Source organism: Penicillium psychrosexuale, assembly GCF_028828465.1.
Source record: "Penicillium psychrosexuale strain IBT 29551 chromosome Unknown utg000004l, whole genome shotgun sequence".
NCBI lineage: Eukaryota > Fungi > Ascomycota > Eurotiomycetes > Eurotiales > Aspergillaceae > Penicillium > Penicillium psychrosexuale.
This window is the reverse complement of record NW_026643189.1, coordinates 4,718,443-4,734,349: the sequence shown is the minus strand read 5'-3', so window position 1 is coordinate 4,734,349 and position 15,907 is coordinate 4,718,443. Positions and strand designations below refer to the sequence as shown.

The following is a 15,907-nucleotide window of genomic DNA, read 5'->3' as shown; positions in this document are numbered from 1 at the left end:
TTGTGTCACTGTTCAGGTTATCGCCTGGGGGTGGTCATCTCGGGGTTGTCTACAATTGTATCTAATGACATTACGGCAGTGGGGCCACAAAAAAGGATGTGGTAGGCTTTGGTTTTCATGGGCATGTGACAATAGAAATCGGACAATTCTCCTCTCGCTTCACAATCATTTTCCAACTGTAGGTCTAGTTGCATCAATGTTATCAACGTGCAGTGCAGACGTAGTTCTCACCTATCTGCGAGTGACACGCGCCGTTGGGACATTTGCTCGCGGATGCAGAGTTGCTTCCGGCTTATTATTAGTTTCCAACTCAACATACATATGCATGTAGGTACTTGACCACAGGCAAACAACACTGCTAGAATCTCTATGCTGCACTCTGCATGTACGCAGATTTATCTGGTTAAAGATGACATAATGAGCGTTATATTAAGACAACACTACGGAGTAACTATGGAGTACGATATCTTTGAATATCTTTCCTCCATGTTTCAGCTACCACAAAAACGATAAAAGAGTATTTCCCACGGAATAATGGATATATACCCTCGGAAATATAACCACCAAAGCAGCAACCAATAAAAGCAACGGCCAAGCTGACCATGATTATTACGATGTACATGGCAGTGACTATTATTGTCCGAAATACACTTTAACGCATTTAATAAGAAGCAGACTACTGGATTCCCAGGATCATGTCCACCGCAAAGTCAAATATCTGGAGCGATGACAACGATGATAGGCCAGAAGCTCGCAGCTGGCGCACGGGTTTCGACCCTTAGTCCCGCCAGAGCGCACACGTTGAACCAGCCACCAGAAACTGTATCGCGTTCCATCGCACCAATCTATTAATCTCCACTTTGGGACCATCGGACTAGGTTTCAAGGGCAGCCCATTTGGTTAGACCAATCGTCTGTACGGGGTATAGTGTCTCATCCTTGCATTATCCACAGAGAATCAAGGCTGATTTATTCACTAGTGAATGATGGGAGCTCGATCGAGAGGGGCGAGGATTGTAAGGATGTGACAGGGGCTATAATAGCTACGATAACATACAACATACATGTACCCTCCGTAAGTAGAAGTAGGTTTCGGCAAGCTTCTATTGTGTCCCTTGTCCTCCCTTAACTTTAACAATGCATGCAGTTCTGACAATTGCCCTTGACATCCATCAACAAAGGAGAAACAATACGAGAAAAGCAACGTCCTGCCACTAGACCAATCTGGACTCGAGTGACAGAACGAAGCAATCGTGCAGTGCAGGCTTCCCTGCAGCAAATCATCGTTGTACACACTTGTTGGGCTGCCACAGTGGGTCTTTCCCAATGACTCTGTTTGTAAATAATTATTTCAATTTCTCATTCTAATCCTCCGAACAATTATATGAGAGGCTTTGTGGGGATTGAAATGCAGGACATTTGAAATAGACAGGGGGGTACTTTTGTCCTCGATTCGGAAGTATATACAACAATAGCTGCTCCTACCGATACTATATCGAATATTGGATATTGGATATTGTATGTACTCCGTCTATACTCCGTAGCACCGATCACCATCGCAAAGTGTAAGATGACTCTTAAATTTTAAATTAAATCTCGGCGCAACTAGAAAAATTTCAAACGCCCACATAACTTCCCCCTCGGCGATTCGTCGATCACTTCTTGTGTGTGAGACCATCTGCGTTAGCGTGCCCCTAGTACGTATGATTATTTCCATTTCCCCACTCGGTTGACAAGCTGTGTTTTTTTTTTTTTTTCTTGTTCTACGGTTCTTGTTTCCCTTTTTTGTTTCCTTTTACTCCGTAGGACTCCATACAAGCTCAGCCCTGGTGTTTGTTGGAGACCCATAACTATAATCAGGAAATAGAAGATAGAACTAGATATGTGGATTTTCCTTGATTTCCAATCCTATTTGTTAAATATTTTGTTATATTTATGTTATATCGTAGGATGTTCTAATTACGGAGTACAGAAAAGACACATAAGAAATTAAATAGATTGCTAGACAATAATATGTGGAGGACACCGAATGGAGATGTAGACGTGAGGATATCCCATATCCAACTCCGTAATTCTTCCCGCTTCTATGGCTACCATGGAACTTCTCAGGAACAAGTTCTCCCCCTGTGTTACATAATGATCGCCAGGATGAGAACAGGGTAGATCTGTTGCTTCTGATTGGACCGTTCATTCCGGAATTAAGGACGGAGTAGGAAAAATTCAATCGTGGAGGCTCTGATTCGAGGCTTTGACTATCGAGTTTAGCTTTTAGGGTCTACGATACATAACTCGCATACTATAATAAGGTAGGTTACGCCTATTTTCTCCGGGGAAAGCTAAGAGAAAAACATAAAACCTGAATTACTGAAATGACCGAATTCTCAATTCCCAATTCCCTAGATATTAGACCAATGACGCTCAGCAGTAATTTTTAGACTTGTCATGTTTACGCTCCCCCTGAAGGAGATGTCAAGTGACTTCCAATTTTGGTCGATGTCGATCATTGGTCCGGTCGATGATAGTCTCCATTCTGATCCAAGGGCTTTGGTGATTGTGATTTGATTACATGCTAGCGTTGTGCCAATTCCATGGATGGGATTTGGTGGGAAATGAATCTTTTGTTTATTTTATACTATACAGTATGGTATACATACTATATTACTATCCTATTTACTATATTTACTATACTCCTATTCAACACTATGATCTATCCGATCAATCACAATCCTCCCCTGAGTCGATCCCTTACGCCGTTACGGGCATTTTCAAGATAACGGGGGTGCAGAAGGGTCGAGTGGAGTCGCTTCTTACTTTCTATTATTATATTATTTGACATATATTATATTATTGTTTTGTTTTGTTTTATTCCCATTTTTCCCATGTCCACTTTATCGGTATAGTTAGCTCAAGGTCTGAATGTCAATCCTTTCCAAACCGTCGACCCATAGATCGGAGATGGGTCTTCCCTTTCGATCCTTGTCTCATCCTGTTTTCTTTTCTTTTTCGACTTCTCTTCCTTTGAACTTCTTCATACTCTCTTCAGCTTTTGGTGCAGGAGGGTTCCAGACTGTATCACCTCTAGCACCTCCCCATCCATAACCATGACCACTGCACCGCCGGTGCATCACTCTGGCCCCGATAGTGGCATCCCCGGCCATCTCGTCAACCATCTCCCTCGCTACCATCCCATTGCCATGAATCCAAATCCACCTCCACACCAGATGCCGCCGCCGGAGCAGATGGTGCAGAGCCACCATTTCCGCCATTTCGCGCCGCCCATGCATGAACATCATCCGCAAGGAATCCCACCAATACACAGTCCAGCTTCCTTGGAACATATCGAAGCTCGACTCCGGCATCTAGAGCACGAGGAAATGGTCCGGAATGCAACCCGGAGTCGCGTCTTGGCAATGCGAAAGCATGAAGATGAGGAATTTCGGTCAATGACGGAGCGAGCCGAGGCAGAAGAAGAGGTAAGCGATTGGGAAATCCATTTGGTGAATTGAGATTCTAAAGCTTCACAGGACCTTCGAAGACAACGGAAAAAGTTAAAGAGAGAGTCCATGGGACTGGGCCTCAATGCCGCGGGCGACTCGCCGCCTCTCCGGCCTACACCACCTCGCCGATTATCAGAGACGAGTGCAGCAACAACATTGGCATTCTTCAAGCAGCAAACACCCCCGAGCCCCGTCAAGAACCCCTTCCACCTTCATCTCAGGCACCGCCTCCCTCAATGCCGCCACCCCATATGCATGCTCAACCTCATCATCAAGCTCCCCCGCCTCCCCCACCATCTCAGCATCAACACCCAATGCTTCCCCACGACTCAATACAAATACACAGCGCTGGCTCCATCCGTCGCAAGCAAAAGTACACTATCAAAAATGTAGAGGCATGGGGCGAACGCCACGGCCGACCAGCCGCCCATGACCCATCCGGGCGAGCGTTGTGGAAGAGACCTTCCGACGGAAGCTTAGTATATCTCACCTGCCCGATCCACGGCTGCGGGAAATCAGACTTCGTCACCCTCCACGGCTTCATGTGCCATCTCACCAAGAAACACAAAGACCGCACTCTGGGCAGCCAATCCCGCGCCCTCGAAGTCTGCGGTGTAGTCTACGACCCGAACGCTCCCCTCCCGCCAGTCATGAACAACCACCGGGCCTCAACAGAAGGCAGTCCCCTGGGCTCCAATCCCCTGGACCCCGACGGCGACCAGCACTACGAGGATATGGACTCGGAGTCCGAAGGCGAGCTCGAGCGCGAGGGCTCCTACCGAGTCAAAACCGAAGTCCTAGATCGGTTCATGCCCGACGCAGAGGGCACTCCCATCGAACCCGCTGCGGCAACACCCCCAAGCACGCAGCCAATGGATCAACCAAGCAGTCCATCTCGTCCATCATCGACCGCACCCCCGAAACAGAATCCAGAGAGGCGCTGGCGACCCTTCCGCCGTCAGAATCCGGTATCCAGGGTCCGTCCCCTACATCCACCGAGTCGTCTGTGCCCTCGAAGCGCAAGTACGAATTCTCGCCGCCGGCGGAAAAAGAAAATGCGGAGCCTTAGACGGTGTGCGGAATAATGTTTATCTTCAATGTCGATTTCCGCCGGCAATACATACATACACCTACATAATTTCTTGAGCGTCTACGAATATCAGCGCTGTCGATATGATAATCTATTGCATCATGCTCTTGTATTTCTTGTGTCGGTTAGATGGTGCTTCGCGCTGTCTTTTCTCGATGCCCTTTCGTTATATATGGGTTGGTTTTGGCGTCTTCTATTTTATTTGAACATACTGGCTTGACGCTGCGCGCATTACCATGTAATGCTTCATAGCTGACTGCATACTGCATACTGAGCATTTCGGAGTTTATCCATGCATCTCTTGTGAACTTGCCGTGAATCCACAGCCGCTGGGGGTACAAAATCAGGAGATTATGAGAGCATTGGCTACTGGAGAGTGCTGTTCGGGTCTTCTGCTGCTGTAAATAAAACTGTCTCGAGATATCGGTAACTCCTTGCTATGTATATAGTACACACTCACAAGCACAAACAAATCAAGCACCTGTTGATAACACCCGCAAGCTTCATTGGTGGTCTGGGGTATGTTCAGTAGTTCGTGGATCTCATCTGTGTCAGAGGTAGGTCTGAAATCCAGACTCATATTCATGTTAGTCCGAGTACTCTTCAAAACCCCTCAAGTTTAGAATTCGTTGCTCTGAACAATCTGCCTAGTTATGGCCATCTGTATATTGTATCTGATTTTAGTATGGGAGAGCCTCAGCCTAAGTTAGCTTTATACAGTACCTAAACATCATGTCTACCCAAGATAGGTATGAACAAAGCCACCCATATGTACTTCTAATATATCTACAGCTGTACTTTTCTATTTCACCAACAACAAATGCACCAAATATCCAGACCCACTCCTCAATCCCTCCCCAAGCACACCATCCCCCAACCTCCAAACCCGAAACTCCCGCATCGCCTCCCTGAGCCAAGTCTCAAACACATCCGGCGACCGCTGCTGCTGCGCAATAATACAAACCGTCGGTCTGCGGCGCGAGCTCAGTTCCCCAGAATCAGCCACATACGCCGGCCGGAGTCGACATATCTCCGCGCAGGTGCGCACGAACGGCGCCACGAGTGCTTCGTTGTAGATGCAGTCACAGGAAAGCAGGAGGTCGAAGCCTTTATCCTCCTCTCCTTCTTCTTCTTCCTCGCCGTGAGTCTCGTCGAGATCCATACATTCTTTCAGTGAGGCGGCCTGGTCGGTCTCCCAGTCCAGGGTTGTGAAGGAGATATTAGTGACAGGTTTGGCGGTCGAGCCTGGTTTTGATTTTGATTTTGATCCCTTGCTCTTGCTTTTTGCTTTGCTGTTGTTGGTGCTAGAGACAGGGACGGACGCATTAGCGTCGAGATTCGTGCGGAACAACTTGCGCACGTATTCCTGGTCTGTGGCGATGTAGTGGCGCACGGAGGGGGCTAGTACGAGCGCGACTAGTGCGGAGATGCCGGTGCCGAGTTCGGCTACTGTTGAGGTCTGGCTGAGGAGGGCGGTTGTCCAGAGCGGGTTTGAGGGGTTGGTTATCCATTCTGCGAATAGGGGGGTGATTTTCCATAGGACTGGGTTTGTAGGGTTAGTATTGGTTTAATTTCGGGATGGATGATAGTGAATCGTGATGGTTGTGGATCAGTCGGGAAGTCGCCAAGGTATCCCGAGGTCTGAGCAAGGGAAAAAAAAGGGTCGAGGCCAAGGCATAGCAGGGCAGGTGACAATTACACTATGAACCTCGTGTTTGGGGTAGAAAAGCACATAGTGTGACAGTCACCCTCCCCGAGAGCCGAGGCACAGACAATCATCGGATTGGACAATTCGACGCCTCGACCCTCGGCCTGGTCTGGGCATCGGACTCGGGTAAATGACCTGCGGAGTACGGAGTAGTCCGTGCTTGGGTTTGCTGGCTCTGGGGATTCCGGGGACAAATCATAGAAGAACTGGTGTAGATCATGCGAGCTCCTGTCTTGGTGTACCGGAGTCCGTACTTAGTACTTACCGGCGCCTGTAGTTCCCCCCGCGCGATGGGAGGAGAGTAATGCTGGTGATTGATGAATTATGTATTCATGATCATTGATGGAGATTTCTACTGATGGTGCACGGGGATTGAGCATCCCCAGGTTGTTGCTGGGGATGTCCTGCGCGAAGAGGAGAAATGACTCTATAGTAAGTTTAGTGAGTGACTGGGTAGGTTTGGGGTATCGTATTCGGTGGCGTACCCTCATCCACGTCAATGACCTCTTCATTGGCGAGTAAGTTGATGAGTTGGTCCATGAGATGATATCTATGGATGTTATATGGATGTTCTAATGTTTTTATGGAACTTTTATGGGTTGGGTTGCACGTTAAGGGATCACGGGACCAAGGCATATAAATTGGACATTGGACACGAAATATTCCCAGAATACAATATTTATGCCAATCCCAGTGCTTCTACACTTCGTATAAGAGCTATGACTTGTGAAGAATTGTTGGGAAACCCAACAGAAAGGGGAAACGGGACCTGACTGAATAGTAACTTAGCGCTTATTTATGCAATTTCGACTTATCCATAACAAAGGCTTAATTTCAAGAAGGAATCAACTGAAACATATTAAAAAAAAACAAGACTCCGTGCGTGGTGAAAGTCCCAAAGTCCCAAAGTCGAATATCAACCCGAAAACCTTGGACCTCCTGCGTCATTTGCCGACCAGCCACATATCCAACCTGCCAGGGCCCAACTTTCTCCTCTTCTCCGGTGAATGCTCAGTTCATATCTCATCTTAATACCCCATTTTCTTTCTTGACTTGGTAAGTTTCTATTCCAACTCCTGCTTTACCCCGTGGCTTGTTACAGCTCGTGTGCTTTGCCCCTTCCTAGCTCCGTGCTATTCCCGCACTAGCTAACCGCCGTCCCCATCGCGTAGAAGATCTTTTTCTTTAAATATCCTCGATACCCGGCCCCTTCCGCTTTCCCTTTGAGCGAGAAACACAGTCAACATGGCGACGCAAAACATTCACCTCCAGCCGCGCATGGTCAAGAAGGGCCCTTTCTCAATCGAGGCGCCCGGATATGAGCCCGTCCCCGGTGAGACAATCCCACGTCGACACCCCAAGGCCAAGAACGGCCTCATTACGACCCTCGAGGATGTCTCTACCACTTATGAGAATATGCGCCGGTCTGCTCGCGTCTTTGGCAACGCCAAAGCTGTCGGCACTCGCCGGCTCATCAAGACCCACGTGGAGAACAAGAAGGTCAAGAAGATCGTGGATGGTGTTGAGCAGGAGGTCGACAAGAAGTGGACTTATTTTGAAATGAGTGGTTATACCTACAAGAGCTTCCTCGAATATGAGAAGCTGTGTCTGGAGCTTGGTTGCGGTCTCCGTAAGCTGGGCTTCGAGAAGGAGGGCAGAATCCACCTTTACGGTGCGACGAGGTAAGAGACATTGCGCCCCCAAAGAGATTCGGAGCCAGATGACTGACTTGATTGTTCTTATAGCGCACACTGGCTGGCCATGTCGCACGGTTCGTTAACCCTATCTCCATGACGCGAACAAACCCACTAACCTACTACAGGTGCTGCATCTCAGTCCGTGACCATTGTAACCGCGTATGATACCCTAGGCGAGGAAGGCCTAAAGCACTCTATCGTTCAAACCGGTAGCACTGCCATCTTCCTCGACCCCAGCCTTCTGAAGTCGCTTATCGACATCCTCCGGAGCGTGCCCTCAATCAAGCACATTATCTACAACACCGACACGGAAATCGACCAGAAGATTCTTGATCAGTTACACAGCGAGTTTATCCACATCAATGTGCTGAGCATCGAGGACTTGCGTAAGCAGGGCGAGGAGAACCCCGTGGAGCCTGTTCCCCCTAAGCCGGAGGACCTGTGCTGCATAATGTACACCTCGGGCACAACAGGCGCACCGAAGGGCGTGCCATTGACACACGCCAACGTGATCGCTGCCAGTAAGCTAGAAAGAACCCTCCGAACTGTCCATTAAGCTAATATCTCGCAATAGCTGCTGGTGTCCACACCGTCATCGGTCCCTGTATCAACCACACGGACTCCCTCCTGACCTATCTTCCCCAATCGCACATTCTGGAATTCATGTTCGAGAACCTGTGCTTGTTCTGGGGTGGTACCATGGGATACGGTAACCCCCGAACGTTGTCCGACGCCTCTATGTGGAAGTGCCTGGGCGATATCAAGGAATTCAAGCCTACCGTTCTGGTCGGTGTACCGGCCGTGTGGGAGTCAGTGAAAAAGGGTGTCTTGGCCAATCTAAACAAGGCCAGTTTCGTGGTCAGGGGTATGTTCTGGGGTGCCATGTCAGCCAAGAGTTTCCTCATGTCCACCGGCATCCCTGGCTCAAACCTGGGCGCCTCAATTTTGGACGCCGTTGTCTTCAAAAAGCTAAAGGAGGCAACCGGGGGCCGACTCCGTGTCATCATGAACGGTGGTGGCCCCGTCTCCAAGGAGACCCAGGTGTTCTTGTCCATGGCCATCGCCCCCATGGTTAGCGGTTACGGTCTAACCGAAACCTCTGCCATGGGTGCCCTGAACGACCCCTTGGCCTGGAACCCCAATGCTTTGGGTGAAATTCCCGCCTCGATCGAGGTCAAGCTTGTTGACTTCCCCGATGCTGGATACCTGGCCTCGAACCACCCCCCTCAGGGCGAGATTTTCATCCGCGGTGGCAGTGTGACCAAGGGCTACTTCCAAAACGAGGAGGAGACCAAGGCTGCGATCAATAAGGATGGCTGGTTCATGACCGGTGACATTGGCGAGTTCGACCCCAACGGCCACCTGAAGATCATTGACCGCAAGAAGAACTTGGTCAAGACCCTGAACGGTGAATACATCGCTCTGGAGAAGCTAGAGTCTGTCTACCGCTCGTCTCCCGTGGTTGGCAACATCTGTGTCTACGCCGCTGAGGACCAAGACAAGCCCATCGCTATCATTGTCCCCGTCGAGGCGGCACTGAAGAAGATTGCCCACGAGAACGGCATCGAGGGTGACACCATCGAGACCCTCGTTCACAACGAAAAGCTCAAGACGATCGTCTTGCACGAGCTGCAGTCCGCCGGCCGCGCAGGTGGCTTGAAGGGCATTGAGATTATTAACGGTATCGTGCTATCCGACGACGAGTGGACTCCGCAAAACGTAAGTGATTCTCAAGCTATCTGGAGCACGAACTCTGCTAACGAGACATTAGGGTTTTATGACCGCTGCGCAAAAGCTCCAGCGCAAGAAGATCGTTGCCCGCTACGAGTCCGACATCAACAGGGCCTACGGCAAGAAATAAAAGCGTGTCAAGGTGCTTCATTCACTGATTTCCTCGCTTCGCCCTTGTGTTTTTTATTTCTATTTTATTTCCCTGCTGTATTGCTTGCGCTTTGAGACCCTCTCTGTTATTTTCACTGTTCAATTTACGATTACCTTCTCGACTCTTGCTCTTATTGATATTCTGCCACGATGAAAATGATATAATAATCAATGTGGGCATGAAATGATCGGCATCGCGAGGACTTGGTCTATCGTAAATTCGTAATCGACATATGGGCCTCGTATTCTATCGAAATACTTTTTGATTGGCCATGGACCCATTTCTCGCACCCCCGGAAGAGGTTTTAGTCTAAGAATGCCTTCGATGCTTCGTTTACCCAGCCAGCTATCATACATCCAGCTAGTCTATCATATACAGAGAGGTACAAGTATGTACGGAGTGGCAGTGCTTTGTCCGAAGTATCCCGGTACCTCATTTATCAGCCACAGTTACACCACCCCCCCAGCAATTCACAAGTATCCGGGGTTGTCCATGTACCTGGCAGGACTTAGCGGCAGACAAGTAGACACACGTTCGAACCCGTCGTACTGGTACGAATTGAAGTATATAGAGTTTGTCGGAGAACGCAGGGTCGGCATACCAGAGAATACCGGAGGATCTATTAATCCTAACAATGTGGTAACGTAATTCACAAGCGAGCGGCCACCACAAGCGAGTGGCCATCTCCAAAACACATAGTAAATGTGATAAATTACAACTTGATATCTCAACAACGGTAGTCTATAGGGACTTGTCTTTGTAGCATAGTGCTTTATATATGATATCTAGCATATCTAGGGAGCTTCAGGAAAATTAATGACTTTATAACTGCGATATATATATTTCTAGCTTTTAGGAACGTAATTTTCGGTAATTTTCGAAATGGTAGTAAGATAGTATTCTACTCTCTTTGAAATTGATATATAGTACTGATGAGTCTTATCAATAACTATCGATAAACGGGGAGAAAGGATGAGCATATGGTTGTTGAGATATAAATGTGGAATATGTTGCATTTACTATGTGTTTTGGAGATGGCCACTCGCTTGTGGTGGCCGCTCGCTTGTGAATTACGTTAGTTATTGTTTATTTTAGTTTATGTAATCAGGCTCCATAAATTGCCAGTTGAGCCAGTACAGAAATACAGAAATACAGACTGATTGAAATCCATTGATTGGACCTATATTTTACGGAAACGGATTAGCCGACAGAGTTCGCTAGCCTCAGGTACCAACCAATCCCGTGACCGAAAGTGTAGATATCTCCACGTGACTCTCTGCCCGTTAAGCAGCAAGTTGAAAGTCAAGTCACACATTGCCCCCATTGTCACTTCCCTCCAAGACTAGAATAATCTCCTTCCCAGTCCAAATGTCTCTCTGGAGGTACGTGATACAGCTCTAAACCGACCAACCCCGGCACACACTAACACCCGGACTACCGAGGCAAGAAAGAAAGTCAAGAAACTAACAAGCTTCACAGCTCCTACCGCGGCCTCGCCCCCAAAACCCGGGCCCTGTTCGGTATCGGTCTCATGGCCTGGGCAGGCATCGGAATCTGGACCACGCCCCAGGTAGAAAACGCATTGGGCATGCAACCTACGAAAGAAGAGCAGGATGCGCTGGATCGGAAGCTGGCGGTGCGCGTGGTGCGTATCGGAGGGGAGGAAGGGGAGATATCGGATACTCGAGCAAACTGAGCAATTGAGGAATTCGACGAAGACAAGGCGCGGGAATGGACTCTGGGAGCTCATGTGATTAGCCCATGGGCTGGTGATGGCGATGGGCTACCGGGTGTGCTTTGTGGTCGGCTGTGATTATCTACGGGAGTCATGGGTGCAGTCTCACGGAACCACGGACTTGAACGCGACTGGTCAGGAAAGGGAGAGGAGGGAAGTGAAGCCAGTCCGTTGCAGACTGCCGGGCTGGTATGGAAGGAAGTCTTTCCCTGGGATATTTTGTTGAGTCAACCTTCCTCCAGAAACTCAATTGCAATTGCTGCATTGCTGCAATTCGCTGCGCCCGTGTCCGTGCCAGACATCTAAACATTCAACTGCCTATCTACATACCGCCCCTCTATCCATTCCCCCAACGCATCGGGACTCCGGGATTCAAAAGAGGGCCCGGTTCGGAGCCGGAAGGTCACTTACTACATACCTACACTGGAAAGCGGTCATAGCGACCAGTCTGCCACTGTTTGCCTTGTCTTCGCGTCCCGCCAAGACAAAAAAGAAAAACAAGCAAACGGTCAGTGGTCCGTGGCCAGTGGCTGACGCCCCCGTTCTCTGTGTCCGACAGACTTGATCTGCGCGTGCACGTCCCTATCGGAAAGACCACAGGGAATGGCCTGATCATTCCGGCTTTACCCTGTCTTTGCCCATGCCCACGCCCACGCCTGTCCGTGCGGCTGCAACGACCCCGGCTTCCACCGCCCTGTTCGCAGCGCAGGGAAGTATTGGGTTGCTGCAGTCAGCGGCCGTCTTTCCCCGCCTAGCCTCACCTCGCGGACGTTTTATTATTTCCTTTCTGGGGCATTGGTTGGGTATTCCTGTGGCTCGGAAGATTTACTGCGGCTGAGAGGGTGGATCGTTGCTTAGCCTGGCCCGGATCGTGACATGTTGGTTCTTGTGGCGAGGGGCCAATTAGCGGTCGATTTTAATTTCCGACCTTTCTCTTTTGTCCGATTGGGAAAGTGATGCGAGGGGCAGTTGGTCTGGTTGGGATTGGGCTTTGCTACTGATTGTTTGTTTGAGATGTTGGGATGTCCTTTTCTATATTTTGGTCATGGGGTTAGTTCGTGGGTTATTTGGAATATGCGTGTCTAGGTTAGCCTCTACTCTATTTATCGAATACTTGTCGCATTGCCTAGATGGGACGTCTTAGGGCCATATTATCCCAAGCAATGTGAAACAATCTTATCAAAACACCTATATCATAAGAATCTTAAAGCAAGAAACCTCATATCGACAATCGTAGTGCGGCTCCAAAGTATTGTTTCGGAACTTAGTTCTATGATATCATTCATATTGTAGCACGAGGGACCCCTTTACCCTTAGAAGACATCTTGTGCACCCCAAAGATCGACGCTCATCAATCGGGGTAACCGGGATTCGATCCATATGGACTCTTCGTCATGCCAGTCTCGATAGATTGTTTCCACCTTTATTCTATTCATAGATGCCATGATCTCATCCAAACTCGTAGTTAGCTCCCCGAGAAAGCTATTTTCAAAACATTACCTCGGATCTACAGAGCGGTCATGTGTTATGTCGGGTAGGACAAGACTAGCACCATGCTCTGGAGGCCGTTGAGGTGGAACACGACCATGCTCCTTGGATGGCTGATAGCAGGTAAACACTTTAGCTGATCCATAGCTCCATCTGGAAGGAATAACCAGGTACGTTCGAACATACGTGGAAGCTAGCTTCCTAGCTCGCAATGCGTCCAAGACAAGCGGCGAGAGTTTGTATTAGAGCAGCTGTGGCATGGACAGGGTTTATTCCTAGTGCAGTAGCAAAATCGATCGCGGAGAGGTTCATGCAGAGATATCACTGTCCATGACTCCATATCCTGTCCCTTAGGCAGCAGAGACAGATATCTTACCAGGCTAATTGGGCTAAATATCAAGTCTTTAGACGGATTGTCTTCTGGGCGTCTTGGCTCGATCTCGGATAGGGTTGATCATCGTCGTACTGACAACCCGGTCTCCTTTCATTCAGGCTTGTGCCTTGCCGCTATAGAACATAGTCTCCTTGCTTTTACCCTTGAGCTTTAAATGCAGTTCCCGGGATTTGTTGACATTTTTTTATTGGTTAGTGCTTTCTGCATTGGATATTTCATGATAGTAGACTACGGCCGATCTCGCATGGAGATATGGACTCTATGCTAATCCTGCGATGTCTGATCTTCAGAGGATTGTAGGAGCAGGAGTCGCCAGAATAACAATGTAACCTACTTGACTGTGACGATAGCCGTTGTGAGTAATAAAGCAGAGACCTTTTAGATCAATAAGATCAAAAGATGTAGATAAGGGCACATATACTCCGTACTGTAAAGTGGAAATACCATGAAGTATGAAATAGTGGCAACATACCAGGATATCAAAATGCCCAGCCCGACCAAAGACCAAATTAGGAGTGTCAACTCAAGATGTCGAATAAGAACCCCAAGCGCCTAGGATTGCCCTTTTGTCTGACTCCCCTTGTACGACGTGCAGAAGTACCTATCCAACCGGTTCTGAGTAAACAACCAATGATATTAGACCTACCCCAAGTATCCGAGCGTTTTTCTTAGGAAGAATACAAAAGATTCATTTATTCCCTTCGGAATGGGATACATATGCTCTTCCGTGGCAAAAACGGTATATACCAACGAGATTTAGAACAAAAGCTAGATTTGAACCCAATTGTTTCAGATAAAGTCAAAAATAGTCTGATTCTAACAAGAAACCTTTCTCTGATCCACATACTATATCTCTCAAATCTCTTACCGCATGCGGATGTAAGGTTCCTCCCCCGGCCTTCACAGGGGATGATATTGACAAGGATCCGAGTGTTTAAAACATCGGAATATGCCGAGGTGCAGCGAGGCTTGGCTGATACGAGGATTTTTCTCATTTGGATAATTTAACTTGAGACAATGAGCAGGTTTAATTGGAGAGATTGGATCTTTTACTTTCGCATACCGTCGAATTGATGGTCGCACCAACGCCTTGTCTTGTTTCACCTGATATACTTAGATCGAGATAATCGGATGTTGAATTTATAGCTAATAGCTAAACAGGGCTAAGCTGACATGTACGTACATTGTCATGAAGTATGACCTGCACTGTTGTCGATCAGGATCTGCATCTAATGATTTCTTACATTTAATAATACTTTTAAAGTAAAATCTTTTATACTACCTTGCTATAAGACAATCTCTGCTGCCTAAGAAAGCAAAACCCAGCCCTCTCAGAACTCTACAAACAGACTGCTCCTCAACTCTCCAATTGGCTCTAAACACCATGATCCATTCTGCATGTAACCGTTTCTCTCGGAATATCTGCATGTACACCGTCCACGACGGAAATAGTACCCACCTTGCTTCCTTTGGTTTTCAAGACCGGAGCCTCCCCAAAAAGCAAAAGCAAAGGAAGTGGGAATTAAGTAAAAAAGAACTAGTAATAGCGCCACAATAAGCCCTTTAATCTTGCATGGCCTTTTAATGAACTCGACCCAATCATTCCCTCATTCCCGCAGGCAAAATCCATGTTTGCTTACTTCGGCGGGCGTCAGTCTATATAGTCATCAGACACGAAAAAAGAGTCCTGGAAGCAAAGTACCGTAGGTCCTTGCTTCATGTTTGATTGGATAGTTGGGAGAGGCGAGAAAAATAAAACAAGTCAAACAAAGCAGCAAACAACAAAATAAAATGCGGCAAAAAAGGCAAAAGCATCAAGGCAGAGACCGCATAAGTCCATATCCATTGAAAACCGGACTGGCAGCCCTGTAATAGATGAAGACTAGGACCAGGACCGCAGCAAATAACGGTTCCTGGCTATGAAGAGAGCAAATCGGGGAGTTTAGGGGTACGCCTTTAATGTTTGTTTTCGAAGATTTGTGTTTCGATGTGAGGTTGTACTATACCTGGCTTTGTTATGATATTGTCTTTGTACCAATACCTAGACAATGCTAATTCAACTATTATTATTGGAATACTATAATATCAAGTCCAGATCTTAACCAAATCGGTTCTATTCGCTAGCATATTCCGTCATTTGCTTTTGAAGACAGTCTTAATGGCATTCTGTATGCTTTTTTTCCGAGGCAGACACATGAAATGAGACAGTATCTCGAGTAGAATTGGAGCGAATCAAAAGAGATAACGAATAGATCACAATGAAATAAACAAAGGCCACTGAGTCCACTAGCAATCAGATGATAGAAATAATAAAATAAAACAACGAATAGAAATGGCCTCATGATCCCCCACGCCGTCCTGCACCAGTGCATAACCCCTTTCCCATTTGGTCGTATCGAGCATGATAAAAAGATAAA

At 47.7% G+C, this 15,907-nt stretch overlaps 6 protein-coding genes across 6 annotated transcripts; 4 read left to right on the top strand and 2 right to left on the bottom strand.

Moving 5' to 3' along the window:
• Window positions 1–3,100: 3,100 nt before the first annotated feature.
• On the top strand, window positions 3,101–4,565 carry N7518_007682 (uncharacterized protein; the record flags this gene model as incomplete). The annotated part of the gene is made up of 3 exons (XM_057188609.1): window positions 3,101–3,472; window positions 3,535–4,384; window positions 4,423–4,565. The coding sequence occupies 3 exons, from the start codon at window positions 3,101–3,103 to the stop codon at window positions 4,563–4,565; spliced, it is 1,365 nt and encodes a 454-aa protein (XP_057040312.1).
• Window positions 4,566–4,677: 112 nt separating this feature from the next.
• N7518_007681 (uncharacterized protein) lies at window positions 4,678–5,166 on the bottom strand (the record flags this gene model as incomplete). The annotated part of the gene is made up of 3 exons (XM_057188608.1): window positions 4,678–4,746; window positions 4,799–4,984; window positions 5,047–5,166. 3 exons carry the CDS (start codon window positions 5,164–5,166, stop codon window positions 4,678–4,680), a joined length of 375 nt encoding a protein of 124 aa, XP_057040311.1.
• A 222-nt stretch (window positions 5,167–5,388) lies between these two features.
• On the bottom strand, window positions 5,389–6,834 carry N7518_007680 (S-adenosylmethionine-dependent methyltransferase; the record flags this gene model as incomplete). Its single annotated transcript, XM_057188607.1, has 4 exons — window positions 5,389–6,098; window positions 6,335–6,526; window positions 6,560–6,721; window positions 6,780–6,834. The coding sequence occupies 4 exons, from the start codon at window positions 6,832–6,834 to the stop codon at window positions 5,389–5,391; spliced, it is 1,119 nt and encodes a 372-aa protein (XP_057040310.1).
• A 705-nt stretch (window positions 6,835–7,539) lies between these two features.
• Window positions 7,540–9,852, top strand: faa4 (long-chain fatty acid-CoA ligase FAA1; the record flags this gene model as incomplete). Its single annotated transcript, XM_057188606.1, has 5 exons — window positions 7,540–7,976; window positions 8,040–8,065; window positions 8,117–8,512; window positions 8,566–9,710; window positions 9,763–9,852. The coding sequence occupies 5 exons, from the start codon at window positions 7,540–7,542 to the stop codon at window positions 9,850–9,852; spliced, it is 2,094 nt and encodes a 697-aa protein (XP_057040309.1).
• A 1,389-nt stretch (window positions 9,853–11,241) lies between these two features.
• Window positions 11,242–11,569, top strand: N7518_007678 (uncharacterized protein; the record flags this gene model as incomplete). The annotated part of the gene is made up of 2 exons (XM_057188605.1): window positions 11,242–11,255; window positions 11,353–11,569. 2 exons carry the CDS (start codon window positions 11,242–11,244, stop codon window positions 11,567–11,569), a joined length of 231 nt encoding a protein of 76 aa, XP_057040308.1.
• Window positions 11,570–11,701: 132 nt separating this feature from the next.
• On the top strand, window positions 11,702–11,914 carry N7518_007677 (uncharacterized protein; the record flags this gene model as incomplete). The annotated part of the gene is made up of 1 exon (XM_057188604.1): window positions 11,702–11,914. One exon carries the CDS (start codon window positions 11,702–11,704, stop codon window positions 11,912–11,914), a length of 213 nt encoding a protein of 70 aa, XP_057040307.1.
• Window positions 11,915–15,907: the final 3,993 nt, after the last annotated feature.